This window comes from Mauremys mutica, chromosome 6, assembly GCF_020497125.1.
Source record: "Mauremys mutica isolate MM-2020 ecotype Southern chromosome 6, ASM2049712v1, whole genome shotgun sequence".
Classification (NCBI taxonomy): Eukaryota; Metazoa; Chordata; order Testudines; family Geoemydidae; genus Mauremys; species Mauremys mutica.
Genome location: NC_059077.1, coordinates 48,005,058 through 48,023,420, shown reverse-complemented (window position 1 = coordinate 48,023,420; position 18,363 = coordinate 48,005,058). Strand labels below are relative to the sequence as shown.

Here is an 18,363-nt window from a genome sequence, read left to right as displayed (position 1 = left end):
CCCTTTGGCGCGGTGCGGGGCAGGCGCGGTGCGGGCAGCTAAGTGCCGCGAGCGTGGGAGGTCCCTGCGGTAGCAGGAGGCTGAGTCGGTTTTCCCTGCGCTGCTCTTCTCCGCTAAGGAGAGGCCAGTGCCGCCCCCTCGCCGGAAGCGGTGGCCCAGCGGCTGAAGCGCGCTGTGCCCAGGTGTTTGTGCTCTAGGGTCCCGCGGACGCTGGGGCCGGGTCGGGCCCGGGGAGTGGGAGCTCGATCTCCGCTATGGGTCCGGACTACAGGGGGAGAGAGCAGCTCGCCCGCCCCAGCACCCGCCTGGGACCGTGACAGCAGCGGGGCGGGGGCTCTGAGTTTACCGGGACTGGGCCCCTCGCCTGGTGCAGGCGGGGCCCCTGATTAGCCACGGATGGGCCCATGTACGCTGCAGCCGCAAGAGAGTCAGGGGAGCTGGTATCGACAGCCAGACCGTGCCCAGACACGGGTACAGCCAGTGCAGGGAAAGCTTTACGGCTGAGTGTCTCTGTAACCGGGTCACTGCCCCTGGGCAGGGTTGGGTATTACCCAGTTACAGGGATGCAGCCCCGTCGGGGATATCAGTTGGCGGCTCCTCCACGGGGCCGTGAGTACGGGCGTGTACTTGGCGCGGTTTACCCCTGTCCCAGACACCTGCCCCTTCTGCGGCGTGAGGGAGACCCTGGCGCACATTTACATAGAGTGCGCCAGGCTGCAGCCCCTCTACCGGCTCCTCACTAATCTCCTATTGCGTTTCTGGCTGCACTTTTCCCCACACCTCCTTCTCCATGCACTCCCTATCCGTGGCCCCACAAAGTCGCGGGACCTCCTGGTCAACCTCCTCCTCGCCCTGGCAAAAATGGCCATCTACGCGACCAGGGAGAGGCGGTTGGCCAATGGAGACTCCTGCGACTGTGGGGCTTGTTTCCGATCCTTAGTCCGCTCACGTCTCCGGGCGGAGTTCCTCTGGGCGGCGTCCGCTGGCTCCCTTGACGCCTTCGAGGAGCAGTGGGCGCTGTCCGGGGTTCTCTGCTCGGTGTCACCGTCAGGCTCCCTTCTTATGACCCTTTGACCGCACTCCTGTCCCTGTTCTTTTATTAGTTGTCCCCCGCAATTAGTGGGTTTCTGAGGCTCTGTGGCACCTCCCCTTAGGCTGGGGGGGGTTCTGTTAGCATGGGGCGGGCTCGCCCGCCCCATTTCCTGGAAACCCAATAGATACAGGGATGCAGCCCAGTCCCGCCCACGCTACAGCTGGGTTGTAACGGCCCCCCCCCCCCCCCGTCTCCTTTGTAGAGCAGATAGGATGTATTTTTAACCTTGTATTTGCATGTACATTTATTTAAATATCACTTAGTAATTCACATAGGTTTCAGTTAGAAGACTAGTTAATCTTTAATGGCTATAAATACTTTAGATTATTTTCCTCAACAAGGAAAGGATTATTCTTAAGGTCTGTTCCCCCACTTTTCAGTTTCAGGTCACTTTCTTTAACGTGCTACTGGTCATACACTGTGGATGGGAATGATAAAGGTTGATGATGTCAAAAAATTCTTCTAGAACAAAGATAGTGCCAACTAAAGTAGGTGATTGATAATCTAAAACAATTTTTTTTAAAAATATTTTTGTGTGTGTAAAGTGGAGCTTTACTCTTGCTACAGCACACACACATCTTGATACAAGTGTGTGTAATTAAATATAATTTTATGATATAGCAATAAGCCATTCCTACCCTTATAGCTTAATCAGAAACTTAAGTGAAGGCAAAAAAGGGGAAAAAAAAGGCAAAAGATTATTTCCACTATATTTCTTGTTTTTATGCTGAGTTTATTTCAGTGTTCTCTTGGAATGGCTTAATTTGTTTTTCATGCTATATGACAGTTTGTGTTAAATCTGCGGTCGAGTTAAGTATTGATAGCTTTGTATCATCTTTCTTATACCTGAATATTGCTTTTGCCATCAATGTGGCTTAAAACGAGCCATTTAAAGGAAGCCAATTTGAAAGCTAGCCTTAAAATAATAATAATGTAAAGTACTTTCAAGTACTGCAGGTGTTTCTTAATCTCTGTGCCACTATTTGTTATCCAATCACATTTTCCTATACAAAAAGTTTTTTTCCTCTCACTGATGCAGTTAAAAATCCACATGAATCAAAGAGATTACTGACTATTAAATCACACTATGCTGACAAGTGCACAAATGTATCTGAAAAAAAATCAGTTCTGGTAATCTTAGATGTTACTTGTGCAATTAAAAACTACTTGAAGCTTAAAATAAACACAAGTCTGATTTTCTTTTTCCAGTTGATACCCCTTTCATTCAGTGGAACATTTTTAAACCCCCTGCAAATATGTGTTGGTTTTGTAAAAAAGTATGTAGATACTGAGTACGCAGGAACCCTCTTGATGGGGATAATATTGATTTAATTAATTCTTATTAGGTTCTTTCAGGCAGGGCTCTGTGTATTGTGCAGCTATAGAACATGTGATGGATTCCACACGTGTCCATGGAATTGTTCTTTAGAATCTAAGTTTTCATTTAAAAAAATGGTTCTAGCCCAGTGGTTGTGAAGATAACCTTGAAAATGTGGACAGAATATAAATTGTGCAGTGTTGTCATTGAGTGTACATATAGTTTGAAAAAGAGCTCTGAGTTATGTAAACTTCCCCACCTGTGCAAATGGGCTATTAAATCTAAAACCTACAGATATACATTTTAATGTTAGCTTTCTTAGCTATTTCATTGCTGATCATCACGGTAGGAGAAACGTCAGGTAAATGTGCTTGACCCACAATCCCAAATTAGTTTCCATATCTCTCCCTTTAACAAAGTTCAACTGTTTTCTACTTAGTTGCCAAAACCTTCTATTTCCCCTGCCCTCACCCCCCCCCCCACACTCTTAAATTTGTAAATACAAAAATGTGCAGCATATCAAACATTCAAAATATAGAGGCAATGTAAAATAAATTGAATAATAGCCTCTTTAGTGTTTTTATATTGAATTCTTTATTTTATTTAATATTTAACTCATTGTAAACCTTGGCTCTTTAACTAATAATGGAAGCTGCCCCAAAATTTCCCGTGTGCTGCACCAGAGTGCTATGATACAATGTCCTTGCCATGGAATTTAGGTCTAGCTTCTTGTGGTGCAAATTGTAGAACTTAAGTAAGGGTGAGCAAGCCAACATTTGTTTATAATTATCAGTACCACTAAGGACTTCTAAGAGCTTCTTTTCAAATATTAAATGGACATGTTGAATGAGAGATCTTTTGGACCAACTTCTGTTAGTGAAAGGGACAAGCATTCAACCTTAATCTTCAAATATTTTTCAAATATGGCATTTCAAAATGATTGGTTGTTACTGAAAATATTCAAGATGTAAATGTATATATTTGATAGATAATGCCAAGTTATTCAGCGTCAACTGCAGCTGAATGTAGAGCGGAAAAAAAAAAGTGAAATTCTGTCTGGCATTAACCCTCACAAATTTGTTTTGTCAGGTAACAGATTGGGTGGCACCTTCATTTGATGATTTCTTTGGGAATACGAATATCTTATCTAGTACCCTTCTTGTGAAGTCATCTGGGGAGGCTAATCAGCATCAGAAGAGAAAAGATCATTCCTCTGTGCCAGAAAGTAGCAAGAACAAGGTTCTGGCCAGAATCAAAGGAAAGTCATCCTCAATAGATCACATTTGTGATCACTCTAAACAAAATCAAAGCCAGTCTCAAAATGAACCATGGGTGGATAAATACAAACCAGGAACACAGGTACAAGAAGTATTCTAAGTGTTAGATGTGGTAAGGGATACAAAATCATTTTTGTGTAACTTATGAATTGTTCTATTTCTACAAATTAGTCCTACCCAGAGTGTAGCTTCTGAATGTTAGATTGTCTTACACCAGTGCATAATTTGAATGGTTAGTTGACTGTGCCAACTATCTGTAGAGAAAATCCTGAACAAACTCAGGTTTTCACAGCTATTTATCCACAGAACTTGCATTTTTAGTGGTGCATTTCAAATATGTTAGTGTGTATTGACTTATTACTCTCAGAATGAGGAACCTTGTGGTATGAACTACTGTGGAGTAGTAAATTAACATTCTTATGCTTTTAAAATAATCCACCTCTGAAATGGCTTTGTTGGTATGTATGTAAATAATAAACAACTCTACTTCAGGGATCGTTTCAGGGCTCATCTTTGATTCTTGGCATTTGGAAAATTGGTGGGGAATTGGAGTTGTTAAAGGCGGGGATTTGTGATGGATTACTTTTAATTGCTGTGTTTAGGATGTATTTAAATTATGTTAAGGGTGGCTAGGTCATTCTCATACAAGCACTATGTTTGGCATTTTTACACACAAATACTATTCTTGAACTGTATCAATAAAAGCTCATAAATCAGAGCTTATATGCATTTCTTAGATCCTTTCTCATTCTAGAATGAGCTTGCTGTACATAAGAAGAAGATTGAAGAAGTTGAAAGCTGGTTAAAAGCTCAAATATTTCAAAGGCAGCCAAAGCAGGTAGTCCATACATTTTATTTTTTATTTGTTTTTATTTAATTAAGTTGTAAGAAGTTAAACTTGCAAGTAATCATAGAAATGACTCTGCAGACCTTTTATAGCTTATATACAGTAGACTCCATGTCACTGAAATAGAATGAATTATGTGGGTTCATGGGGATAAACAGGGTGTTTCTTAATGCACAGCTGGAGACAAATCCAAAATTGGCTTAATGCGGTTTGAAGTAAGAGAGAGCCTCTGTATTTTGTTTGGGAGACACCGTGTTTATACATTTAATGAAAAAATGGACCCATGTGACTGACCACTGCAATCTGAAGGAGCTCATTGTGAGGTCATTACACCATAAACGATGACACACATTTGAAAATATAACTTCTGTTTTAAACTGCTATGTACAGATGCTCAGAAATGCTCATCTTGTTGAAAATTGAATATCTTGGGAGTTTAATATAATGCACAAGGTAGTTGGCATTCTATTTTAATATTGAAAGGACTGTGTTGATGTTTTAATATCAGTATAAAATTATTCTAACAATGTAGGTGACAGCTTTACTTTTCAAACTTATCTATTCTTATATCCCTTCAAAGTCTGTATATATCAGAGAAACTGGATTCTATTTCTCCTTCACCAACAGAATTATTTACTAACTTCTGGTCAGTTTATGCCTGTGCAATCCCATTGAAGGTAATGGGGTTGCACAGGTGTCATTGAAATGCTAATTTATTCAGCAGAACTTCAGTTATTGATGATATGTTAGTGTGCAGGAACCCTAAGCTTGAATTGAATAATGGCAGATTGATTTTGTAGAACTGGTGCTTGTAAAAGCATGGCTTTTCTTCGTAAACTGAGAACACTTACGAAGAATCATTGAGACACAATTAACATGTAACCTCAGATGTTGTTTCTGGTCACTTTTCAGAAAAGAACCAAGCTATAAATGTTCTACCATTTCCTTAGGGGAAATCTCAAAATGAAATGTTTAATATTAAACTGGAGGAAGCCCTAGACACACATACAGCTGGGGAACAATTTGACATGGTCAAGGGGATGGTCTAGAGAACCTGAAAAAGGCCCTATCCTGTTTTCCTTGTACACCTAACATTCCCACTAAAGCCAAAAGGGAGTTTTGGTAGTTCATGGAATGGAGGACTGGGCCTCTACTAGGTAATTTTCTATCTCATTTTTAAGATTTTTCTGTGAAGGCCCATTTTAAAGCAGGACTGATGTGCAGCATCCTATTGTGGGGGTCTCAAATTGTATATCATATTAGCAAAATCTCATTGCAAACAATGGATTCTATAATGTAGATTATAATTTTATTTTTCAGATTTTTTTTACATTTTATCTATGGTGAAGTGCTACAAGGCATGTGAACTTTCAGATTCCCTAACTATGGGCCATTTTGCTCAGTGTTTTAAAATGGCAAGTCTACACCTCCTTTCTTACCATCACAATCCAGAGAAAAATACATAGAATATATTTATGATAAACTGTCATTTCTCCTCTGTCCACTAATTATGTAGTGTGGTGAATATACAAAGTGTGAGTCAGATCATTGAGAGATAATGGACTCGTGCATACAAATGCTTACTGATAGTCTTCACAAAGTGGAAACTGAGTGCCTGAGTCTCCAGTTCACTAGATCAGTGCTGTACGAATATATTAGAACATTAACTTGACAAAAATATTTTTAACACTGAAAATAGGACTCTAAAACTTGTCATATCAGACCAGGCCTGTGGTTCAATTAGTCTGGTAACCTGCCTTTGCTAGTTATAAATACTTTAGATGAAGGCAAAATAAAACCCCTTCTAAAGCACCTACTCAACTTGTTCCAGCAAAGTATTAAAACTCAGTCTACTTTGAATTTATCTAAAATGTAAGGTGTTGAAATTATTTATTAATATGGGACATCACCAAACACCAATTTAACAATAAATTCCTTTAATAAATCCAAAGGCCAAATGTTACTTTATGTAGTTGCTTTAAACATGTCTAAAAAGCCTAAATAATTAAGATTACTACATCCAAACAGTAACAAAACATTTATATGCATTTGATCAAGATATTTACAAATGGACTAACCCCAGGGGTCTTAGACCCGTTTTTGGTCAGCTCCAATATAGGGAAGCGGATATTAGCAATTAACTCTTTAAGAGTTTACTTTTTATACTTTCTAACAAACAAGTGATGTCATTGCCAATTACTGACTTCAGCTAAAAACCAATTGGAGACAGTTCACCCTTATTTCTAGTATTAATCCAGATAAGATATACAATCTCCTTTTTTTTTCCCCAAGGCCTTTCCTCCCCTCCTTCTTGGTGTGAAACAGTTTTTCAATTGCACCTAGGATTACATGGGCTTTAACACTGGTGTGAGAGTTGGGTAAAGGCCGTGTTGGCTCATTTTAAGACACATTCTCTTTCTGTGATTTAAAATCATCTGCAGTCACCGCTGGCCGTCAGAGGCCTTTTTATAAATTTCCCCTTATCTCATTAGTTATTTGTTGAACCAGAGATGTGCTCCCTATTTTATTCCATCTGGCCTCATCACTTTTTTTATTTTCAAGGCATTCCTTCTACTTGCTAATCAGGGCCTTTCTTTACAACACACATATTGCCTTAACCAAACTTAAGCTAACTTTAATTCTTTAATTTTATACTTATCCTACATAAGGTAAAACAATTTAAAATTGTTGTGTTGGTGTGTTCTGTTGGGGTTTTTTTGGTCATTCGTATTAGAACCTTTACTACGTGGCCAGATCTACTTAGGCTCTGCGTTGTGATCCTTTAGCATCCCTGATGTACCCTTGAGGAGTCCTTTTGACTTAGGGTACGTCCATACTACCCGCCCGGGTTGGTGGGTAGCGATCGACTTCTCGGAGTTCGATATATCACGTCTCATCTAGACGCGATATATCAAACTCCGAACGCGCTCCCGTCGACTCCGGAACTCCACCACCGCGAACGGCGGTGGCAGAGTCGACAGGGGAGCCGCGGACTTCGATCCCGCGCCGTCAGGACGGGTAAGTAGTTCGAACTAAGGTAGTTCGAGTTCAGCTACGGTATTCGCGTAGCTGAACTTGCGTACCTTAATTCGAACCCCCCCCAGTGTAGACCAGGCCTTAGAGTGGATCTCAATGTAGAATCAAGGCTTAAATATTGTACGCAATGTGTATAAAACTAACATATTTTCCCATTTTAAAAATCAGGTTTTTAATAGAGCAATGATACAATACTCCAAAAGAACAGAAACCTTAACCCAGCATTTCTCCTCTGACACATTTGAGTCTTGGCTTATAGTGCTCTTTTTGTTATAGGGTGGCTCTGTTTTAGTGTTAACTGGACCCCCCGGTTGTGGAAAGTCTGCAACTATACAAATATTAGCAAAGGAACTTCATGTTCAGGTGCAAGAATGGACAAATCCAATATCTCTAGACTTTAGGAAAGAAGATTTCAAGGATGCTTTTAACTATGGTAATTTCCTCCCAGTTATTTTTAAAGTTTCTTAACTGTAAAGATTTTTAACATCTAAAAACCATTAAATAAGCAATAACTTTAATTTTCTTTCTGAGAGATTTGATGCTAGAAAATATGCTTGGCAAAAAGATTGTTTTATGTATTTGTTTGATGTGCAATGTCAAATTAAAGCCAAAATGCAGTGTTCTGGTTTTTAGTTTTCGTTTGAAATGTGAATTTGTTTTTTTAAAAGGGCTGTTCACCTGGTGAGTGAAATTCACTTCAGTTTAGAGGGCCTATATAATGTCCTCAGCACTACATAAGTCCTCTAAGTGAGACTTAAACGTGTCAGAGGGCCTTTGGCAGACCCGTTGCAATGGATTTTATCCTTTAAAAAGAGTTTGGGAACATATTTGACAGTAGACTGTTAAATAGTCATTAACAGGAAATATCAAGGGGATATGATGGCTCTTGTATGTATTTATAATATTTGATATAATATGGGACATTTTTTAATGAATTTTCCTCTTCAGAATCAAGTTTTCAGATGCTTCCCAGTCAGGCCCAGACTGCTCTCTTTCAAGACTTTCTGTTAAGAGCAAATAAGTATAACAAACTTCAGATGCTAGGGGAATCCACAGAGGCTGATGATAAACTTATTCTCATTGAAGTAAGTAAAAACTCTTGAAATTATTTACTTGTATTAGCATAGGACCTAGAGGCCCTCATCATGGACCAGGACCTCCTTGTGCTAGGTGCTGGAGTACAAACAAAGGACAAAAAAGACTCTCCCTTACCCCAGAGAGCTTACATTCTAAGTATAGCACAGGAGATAAAAGATGATTCAATACAGACGGTACAAAGAAACACTGAAACAGCATTGGTCAGGGTGAAGGTTGTAGTCCCAGCACATTAGCATCCTAACCATTGTCATGTTTTTGTAGACATCGCAGCACAGAGGATGAAGGAGGTTTATGGGAGCTTCTCCCAAGCATGAGGGGCAGCACGGGAGGAAGCACGAAGCTGCTTGTTAAATTTTCAAACAATGGGTGATGGACATCACTGACATCAGTGGCCAATTGAAGGCAGGAGTCAACATGTTGACAGTGAATGAAAAATATGTAGGATAGGGATAGGCTACCAGAGCCTTGAAAATGAAGACAAGTAGCTTATGTTTGATGCAATAGAGAAGGAGGAGCTAGTGGAGGGATACAAAGAGAGAGGAGACATGGTCAAAACAACAAGATATGAAAATGGTCTTTGCAGCAGAATTCTGAATGGAAATGAGTGGGGCAAAATTATATTTGTGAAGGTCAGTATAAATTATATTGCAGTAATCGAGTTAGGAGATGAGCACCTGGATGACAGTTTTAGCTGTATGGGTGGATATGATAGGTTATGATGAGATTATCAGCCTGAGTGACAGGCAGAATGGTGGTGTTGTCCGCAGTAATTGAGAGAGAAGGTAGCAGGGAAGACTTGTGGGGAGGGAAAGATTAAAGGGTTCTGTTTTAGCTATGCTGATCTTGACGCTGATGAGTAGACATCTGTGAGGAGATGTTAGAGCGACAGGCTGAAATATTAGTTAGGGCAGAGAAGTAAAACTGAGTGATCAGCATAGAGAAAGAGTTGAGTTGAATTTGTGTTTGCAATGAGATTATCAAGAGAAATGGTGTAGAGGGAAGAGACAGGGGACCAAGGACAGATGTGTATGGAACCCCCACATAAATCTAGAGGGGGATGAGGAGACTCCTCTGAAGGAGCTATTAGAGAGGTAGGAGAAAAACCAGGAAAGGAAGCCAAGGGAGGGCAAGATTTCAAGAGGAGCATAGCTGACTGTGTTAGAAGTGGTTGACAGGTCTAGAAGGATGAAGATAGCAGTGCAAAGGGTGGAAGCTGGATTGGCAAGAGTCTAAGATGGAATTGGAGGAGAGGAGCTCCAGACAGTGATTTGTAGTTAATGTGTTCAATTAATTTAGAGATGGAAGGGGAAACGGGCAAGGGGAAGTAGCTGGAGAAAAATTCCACCTTTGGCCACACTTGCTTAAGATGAGAGAGTCTGAAGCATACTTGAATTGTGAAGGGAAAGAGTCAGAGGGAGTGGAGAGAGGTTAAGGAGAAAAGTAAGGAGGGGGTGAGAGTGGGTGGGTGTAAGGGAGATCAGCAAATGGGAGGGGGGAAATTGAGGGGTTAGAGGAAGAAAGCAGATGATAAACTTTTGGTCATAGGAGGGGAAGGAAAGATAAGATGAAGGGACGGAGAAAGTTACTTCATATTTGTCAGTTTTCTCTTGGAAGAAATTGAGATCCCGTTCAGGGAGAAGTGGAGGCATGGGTTTGAGGAGTGAGTCTAAGGCAACAAAAGGGTGCTATTGAAAGCTGTGATTTGTGATCATTTACATTTACTTGGTAAACATATTATGGCTATTATGTTTCTAAAGGGTTATGTACCACAGACCAGAGTTCTGCAGTCTTCCTTGAACCTGTATAACTGGCTTTAGTTATACCCATGTGAGTTGATTGGAAGGCAGAAATTGCTTTAACCTCTGGCCATAGAAGTAAGTGAGTGTGCTACCAAAAGATAGCTCAAGACAATGTTGAAGAGCAGTGCTCACACTCGGTTCCCATATATAACTTTAAAGGTAGCCTGAAAAGTGAAATTATTTGTGGTTGTACCCTCTTTTTGCTGCTTTATGATGTATGAAGAGAGCCTGAAAGATTTGTTTTTTTCTAAAATGCTTTAATTCTGCTTGTTTTTCTCCTTAGAAATATCAAGGATGTAAAGTCTAGTCTTCCTTGTTTTGTTGTGGGACGTTCTTGGAGGGCTAATACATGTGAGTGTGGCTCTTTCACTGCCCTCACTAGAAGGGGCCTGGAGAATAGTCTTTTCTTCAAATTATTTGTTCAGGCATTTTTGTTTAACACCTATTTTAAATCCATTTTAAACACTGAATGAAAAATCACCTCTCTCGTCAGTCATGTTTCTCTGACATGATCTTTCTGAGCTCATAAGTCTCCTAGTTGTCTAGTCCTCCGTAAACCCCAGGAAAGACAAAGTAGACAAGATTTGAATTCCTAGTTTTAAAAAAAAACACACACACATTTTTGGAAAGCAGGGAAATTTTCAGGCCTCTTAATCCATAATAAAGGAGAAAAAGGGCACAGAACCACTATTTTCTTCTGCTGCTCTGTTCCTATATTAAGTTTATTTGAAAAATTATTTAACTAGACATTTATGCAGCTTCTCTAACCACATGTTGAATTTTGCTTGAAGCCAGTGTGGACTGGAGAAAAAGCCTTCTATGAAAACAGACAGTTTAACTTTCAATCCACTAGCAGAGAACAGATACACTTGAATTACAATACTTCATTTGTTTTCACTAGGATATGCCTAACCAGTTTTATCGTGACCGTGACAGTTTACACGAGATTCTGAGGTGAGTTGTAACTAATCTGCTTATGGGCTAAAATCCTTAACAACTGCCAGTAAACTAGAGTTTGTGACCCTTGTTATGTTTGTTTTGTGTTTTAGGAGGTTTGTGCGGACAAGTAGATGTCCCCTTGTATTTATAATCTCAGACAGTCTCAGTGGAGACAGCAACCAAAAGTTATTATTTCCAAAGGAAATTCAGGAAGAACTCTGTATATCTAGTATTAGGTAAGAGATCATTCACTGCATAAAATTAACCAGAAGGTTAAGTGTAGAACCAGTAGTTTAATGAAAACTTTTTCTTATTGAATTTGATAGTTTTAACCCTGTGGCTCCAACAATGATGATGAAAGTTCTTAATCGAATAGCTACAGCAGAAGCAAGTATGGTAAGGCATCAAAAACTGCTTGACTTCCACATGGTGCTAGGATCACAGCGAAACATTTCAGGCTGTTAAAGCTAGAGTATTAGTTTTTGATCATGTTGTGGTTTCATCCCTGTGTTGTTGTAATCCAGGGATCAAACTTACGAAAGTGGCTTGTTTGCCAAAAGTAGTGACTTTGGATTCATAGAGAAGTGTCTAGTCTAATTCCTGAGGTGACTTTTGAAAATTCTTCTGTATGCTGCAGAAAGCACCTGCTAAAGCATATGAAGCAAATTATTTTCACAATGGTGATATTGCAGATGGACTCCACACTGGCAGTAATAGTAGGCCTTGGGTATGCATTAAAAATTTGAAAGTTGTTTTTACTTCAGATATTGCAATTATTTTTGCTTTATCTTTTAGAATGGAGAAAAATTTGCTGTCCCTGATAAAACCTCTTTAGAGTTGATTTGTAAAGGCTGTTCAGGTGATATTAGAAGTGCAATAAACAGTCTTCAGTTTTCGTCTTTGAAAGGTAAATATATAGAACTTTCTCACCAATTCTGTGGCAGACTCTTTTTTTTTTTTAAACCCAATTATGCCAACCTTGCAGAAAATCCTCTCCAGATGCACATTGCCAGCAGGGATAGGAGGGAGGAATTATTTTAATACTGTGGTTGAGTGTCTTAGATGCCTTACCTTAATAATAGCATAAGAGCAAGAACTTTTCTTAATATTAGCCAACTAGATTTAGAGTTAATACATAGCTTTGGAGAAGAGAAGGTGGAGGTTAAGATTTTTAAATTATGCTCTTTCTTCCTGACTCTTGATGTGCTTTCCTTTTGTTTATGATTTTACCAAGCAGAGCTTTCATGACACACTACTTAATCTGGAAACAGATGTTTTCCCATGCCCAGAGCTCAGTTCCCACTCACCCCTGTACCCCAACAGCCCTGCTCAACTGGCCGGGGGAGGGAGATGGAGAGAGTAGCGAATGATGAGGGGGGAAAGAGGAGCAGTGGGCAGGGCTTCAAAGGAAAGAGGTAGAGCAGGGGGCATGGTCTCAACAAAAGAGGCAGAGCAGGGTTCAGGAGAGGTTCCAACTCTGTGTGTGGTTTTCACACATTAGAAAGTTGGCCACCTTACCTGCGCCCCACTCAGAGGGTGATCAAATAATCCTTCAATGTCCAGTCTCTTGCTGAGGGAGGGCAATACTAGACCTGCCTTAAGCTAAGGGTCGCCAAGTTTTATTTTAAATATGCCATTTACTTAAAGGAGAAAACTTCCAGGAAGTAATGTACTACTTTCTGCTGCACACTTCATTTAAAATGAAAATTTGTACTTAAAGGAGACCCAAATATATATTTCCATATCTCAGTGGAAACTCTGAAACAGATTAGAATTTGTCAAGATCTCATACACATACAAAAAATATGACCTGGGCATTGTAAAAGTGAAAATTTAGGAGTTGCAGTTCACTTTAAACCAATAGATGGTGCTAACATAATCCTTCAAATTAAAAATATATGTGCTGGCTTGGTAGTCAAGAGGTGGTTTATCTGAATATAATAAACATAATGATAGGCCAGACCTGAAGAAGATACCTGTGTGAGCTAGAAAGATGGTCTCTCACACCAACAGAACTTGGTCCAAGGAAAGATATTATCTCATCCACTTTGTCTCTGGAGTAACAGACTTGTCACAGTCGGTTCAATTATTTCCTACCATCTCAAATTTAAAATGCATGTCGTTTCATGTGTGTTCAGTGACAATGATGGGGCAATCAGAGCTACAGCAAATGCCACAAGTTGTGATTTTTCAACAGCTCTCCGCGTTGGAGGCCAATGTTGAATGCTTTAGAAATTCCCTCCCATAACAAACAAACGAAAGAAATGTGATAGTTCAGGGTTTAGTGCACATTAATTTGTTCTTGTTAATTTTACTTTCTGAAGGATTTGCATAATATCTTAAACATTTGATTTTGTAATTTTGTTTCTTGATTGATAACTCAGAGTTTAAATTTTCCTATTTCCCCTTCTGGATATTATTGATTTTCATATTAAAAGTTAATGGTTTTGCCTCTAATATATTCAGTTTGTGTCCGTTTCTAGTGATTTGTATAAAGTGTATACATTTTTACAGGGAAAAAAAAAACCCACTGAATATATAAGGAAGGCGGGAAAGTAATTTTTCAGTATAAAGTTATCCTTATTTTTACCAGCTAACAGTCTGAGATTAATAGTGTACCAGTAAGTGGGTGATAATAAGTATTTGGAGAGTACCAGAAAAATGTCACTTAAGTTCTGAGATTCACTAATAGTCTGCAAGAGTTGGTGCTGAAATATGTACTGCAAGTTATTTAAATCTTCTTAAAATTACAAGCTAATGTGTATGTATATAAAACTTCAAATGCAATGGACTCTGTATACAAATGTACCTTTATGAAAAAATGAGAGAGCGTTACAAAGAGAACTTTGGACAAATGTCAGAAAATCTGGCACAAGGAATGACAACTTCTGTTTGTTCAGTACAAGAAAATTACTTGAGTCCTTTACCAAAGGTATCCCACACTAGTGATTATATAGTTTCACTAATCTCTGTTGTAGAGAATATGAAGAGAAAAGCAATTGTTTGTATTTAGTGGGAATTTTTCAACCATTCAGGTATACTGGCTTAAAATTAGATTGAACAGATAACAGCCCTTCAGTAACTTTACAGGAACTACAGCTCCACATTAGACTCTTCATGGCATCCAGAATTCCGTAACAAATTATTGTAGCAGAAAACACATCATACCCATAATTGGAATAATACAATTTGTTAAGTAATAGTAATGGAGATATTGATACACCTGGAAAAAAATAGACAAGAGACAGCAGATAAAATCTATGCAACTCTTAAGCATAGAGCATTTGAATAAGGCAGGAGTGGCCAACCTGTGGCTCCGGAGTCGCATGCGGTTCCTCAGAAGTTAATATGTGGCTCCTTGTATAGGCACCGACTTTGGGGCTGGAGCTACAGGTGCCAACTTTCCAATATGCGGGGGGGTGCTCACTGCTCAACCCCTGGCTCTGCCACAGGCCCTGTCCCCACTCCACCCCTTCCTGCCCCCTCCCCTGAGCCTGCTGTCCCCTCGCTTCTCTCCCCTGCCCCCCGAGCCTCCTGCACACCACGAAACAGCTGATCAGGAGGCGCTGCGAGCAGTGGGGTGGAACTGGTTGGGGGACTTATGACATATTACTGTGGCTCTTTGGCAATGTACATTGGCAAATTTTGGCTCCTTCTCAAGTTGGCTACCCCTGGGATAAGGGGCTTTTTTAATGGTTCAGGTTACTGCAGAAGCAGTAGACTGTTGGAAGATGCACCAAAAGGACAGTCAGTCAAAGAGTCAATCTCTCTCTCTCGTTTCCTCTCCCCCCTCCTCCTCCCAGTTGGACTAGGATGTTGCACAGAAGGTTCATATATATGATACATTGATAACTGAACAGAATGTGACTGACCCATTGCAAATATAATTCCTGTGACATGTTAACAAGGAGATAATGTCAAATAGTGTGTCTGGAAGGGATTTTGTACTTGTTCATATATGTGAAAGGTTCTATTAAAATAATTACCAAAAAAAGCAAGCTAGGTGACTTGGGCACCTTTTTCAAAACTTGAGTAAGTTTGAGTGTTTAGTTTTTGAGGGGGCATTCATCTTGACACTGAAACAAGCATTTTGTCACGTCAGTATTAGCTTAAAGTATAAATATGGAACAGGACATTGACTTAAGTGCATATATACCATCAGAGTAAATGAACTTGGTACTTGTGTCCATTACTTATTAATAAATAGAAAACACATTAAAATCTGTGAAATAGAAGATTTATTTGTTACAAGATGAAAATCCGTCACTCAACAAATAAGAGGGTTAATATAGTTGTAAAAAGTGACTGTTCAGGAGCTCTCCCTTTTTAATTCACTAATGATAGTACCTGCTTTATTCTAGTTGTTTTGTTGCTTTGATTGTTAGAGTACTCATCAGAGAACAACTTGTGGTCAAGGAAAAAAGGGAAGTCTACATTAAAAAGTAATACAGAAGCATCCAGAACCAAGAAGAAAAAGAAAGCTGATAAGACCTTAGAAAACCAGGAGATACAAGCTATTGGTGGCAAAGATGCCTCCATCTTTCTTTTCCATGCTTTGGGGAAAATACTTTACTGCAAAAGTAAGAGGACTTTATTTACTCATTATTCATTGTCCAAATGAGAAACAATTAATGATCTGTAGATGGTCACTGGATTTGCAAAACTCTTTCTTAGAATTACCTTTGACTCAACTGTTGGTTTAATCATTAGTGATCGTGTAAAGAGGTTAGCCGTTGCCAACAGCAATTTGTTTCTCATAGCTTGGACTGTCATTGGCTGTACACATCCAATGTGTAAATAATGTACACTTCAGAAAAGCTTTACTGTGTGAATATACTAAAATTACATGGTTATAATTCCATCCAGTGATTCAGATGTCGTCATAAGCCATGAGGGATAATTGGGATGTGTAGCCTTCAGAACTCTGTGATGAGATAGTTGCCTTGTAATAATATAACAGGGGTGGCCAACCTGTGGCTCCAGAGCCATGTGCGGCTCTTCAGAAGTTTAATATGAGGCTCCTTGTATAGGCACCAACTCCAGGGCTAGAGCTACAGATGCCAACTTTCCAATGTGCCCGGGGGGCGGGGAGGTGCTCACTGCTCAACCCCTGGCTCTGCCACAGGCCCTGCCCCCCCTTCACCCCTTCCCGCCCTCTCCCCTGAGCCTGCCACGCCCTCGCTCCTCCTCCTCCTCCTTCCCCTCCCTCCCCCGCCTCCTGTATGCCACAGAACAGCTGATTGGGAGGCACTGGGAACAGGGGGCGGTGGAGCTAATGTATTACTGTGGCTCTTTGGTAATTTAAAATGGTAAATTCTGGCTCCTTCTCAGGCTCAGCTTGGCCACCCCTGTAATATAAAAACTACTTTTTCATGTGATATAAGATGTGGAGGTGTGCTCCTTGTAGTGTCTCCATGTCCGCTTAATGCTGCCTCAATTTTCCTACTCCTACTGAAGGATCCTGCTACCTTCAATCCACTGCTATTTCCCTGACACTTGTACTATTGCTACTACCTTTCCCTTCCCACCTCCCCGCCCCTTGGCTCTTGTCTGCTACCTTTCCCTTCCCTTTTTAAGGATTATGTTTGCTGCTGCTTCTCTGGGCTGTTACCCTTTTCCCTACCTCCTCGTTACTTTTTCTGCCTTACTACTATTGAGGCTTTTGCTTTCTATACATGCAGGCTCACTCAAACTTACTTTCTTTTCGATCTCTGTACTTAAACCCTCACTGCTCTTTGCTTTTTTGCTAGCCACTACAGTTCCTTGCTGCCGGAGTAGATTTCCTTTACTTTTATGGTGGCTCCTCTTTAACCTTCATGGGAGCAACTTTGCCTCTTGCCTATCTGTTGGAGTAGTTTGTTTACTGACATGGCAGATTGGTTTGACATACCATTTTTAAAAAGCTATAATTTAGTTATTTATTTAACACTTTTATACTGGGGTACTTCCTAGAGATCTAATTGGTCAGAGCCCGGTTCTGCTAGGTGCTGTACAGAGATAGAAAACCAAGTCCCTGTCCAAAGGGATTATGAGAAAATGGTGAGAGGAAAGAGAATACTTTCTACAAGTGGTTGATGACATCACAATTAACCCATAACGAGGGCTGTCAAGCGATTAAAAATTAATTGCATGATTAATCGTGCTGTTAATAGAAATCCACAAATATTTAAATAAATCGCAGTTTTCTACATATATTGATTTCAGTTATAACACAGAGTACAAACTGTACAGTGCTCATTTTGTTTATTTTTATTACAAATATTTGGACTGTAAAAACAAGAAGTGGTGTATTTAAATTCACTTAATACAAGTCCTGTGGTACAATTTCTTTATCATTAAAGTTGAATTTACAAATGTAGAATTATGTACAAAAAAAACTGCACTCAAAAATAAGTGTCGAACTTTAGAGCCTACAAGTCCACTCAGTCCTACTTCCTGTCTGAGCAACTGGTTGAACATTTATAAATTGCACTTTCACAATAAAAAGATTGCACTACAGTACTTGTGCAAGGTGAATTGAAAAATACCATTTATTTTATCATTTTTACAGTGCAAATATTTCTAATCATAAATATAAAGTGAGCACTGTACACTTTATATTCTGTCTTGTAATTTAAATCAATATATTTGAAAATGTAGAAACAATCCATAAATATTTTAATAAATTTCAATTGGTATTCTATTGTTTAACTCAAAATATTAATCACGATTAATCACAATTTTAATCACACAGTTAATCATGTGAGTTAACTGATTAATCAACAGCCCTACCCATAATATAACTAATTAACCTATACTACACAGTCAGCAATATGGATCTAAGCAATAATGCTTGCATCAAGCATTTCCTGGCAATTAAAGCCAATGATTCTTGGTGATTAGTTCCAGGAAATACCTGATGAAGAAGAGGCCATTGTTACTATAAATCATGAAAGTGTGAAGCAAATATAATCTTG

At 39.6% G+C, this 18,363-nt stretch overlaps 1 protein-coding gene across 3 annotated transcripts in view; it reads left to right on the top strand.

The window, feature by feature from the left end:
* The first annotated feature begins 48 nt into the window (after positions 1 to 48).
* RAD17 (RAD17 checkpoint clamp loader component) overlaps positions 49 to 18,363 on the top strand; it is a 32,601-nt gene continuing 14,286 nt past the window's right edge. The window contains exons 1-11 of one of the 3 annotated variants that reach the window (XM_045022125.1): positions 49 to 182; positions 1,474 to 1,581; positions 3,501 to 3,770; positions 4,443 to 4,526; positions 7,848 to 8,004; positions 8,520 to 8,656; positions 11,370 to 11,422; positions 11,518 to 11,643; positions 11,734 to 11,803; positions 12,203 to 12,314; positions 15,793 to 15,987. In XM_045022125.1, the coding sequence (XP_044878060.1) occupies positions 1,537 to 1,581; positions 3,501 to 3,770; positions 4,443 to 4,526; positions 7,848 to 8,004; positions 8,520 to 8,656; positions 11,370 to 11,422; positions 11,518 to 11,643; positions 11,734 to 11,803; positions 12,203 to 12,314; positions 15,793 to 15,987 (1,249 nt within the window). In that variant the 5' untranslated portion in view covers positions 49 to 182; positions 1,474 to 1,536. Of the gene's footprint in view, positions 185 to 1,473; positions 1,582 to 3,500; positions 3,771 to 4,442; positions 4,527 to 4,881; positions 4,989 to 7,847; positions 8,005 to 8,519; positions 8,657 to 11,369; positions 11,423 to 11,517; positions 11,644 to 11,733; positions 11,804 to 12,202; positions 12,315 to 15,792; positions 15,988 to 18,363 lie in introns of those variants that run through there. The other 2 variants (XM_045022124.1, XM_045022126.1) reach the window with 2 other exon arrangements.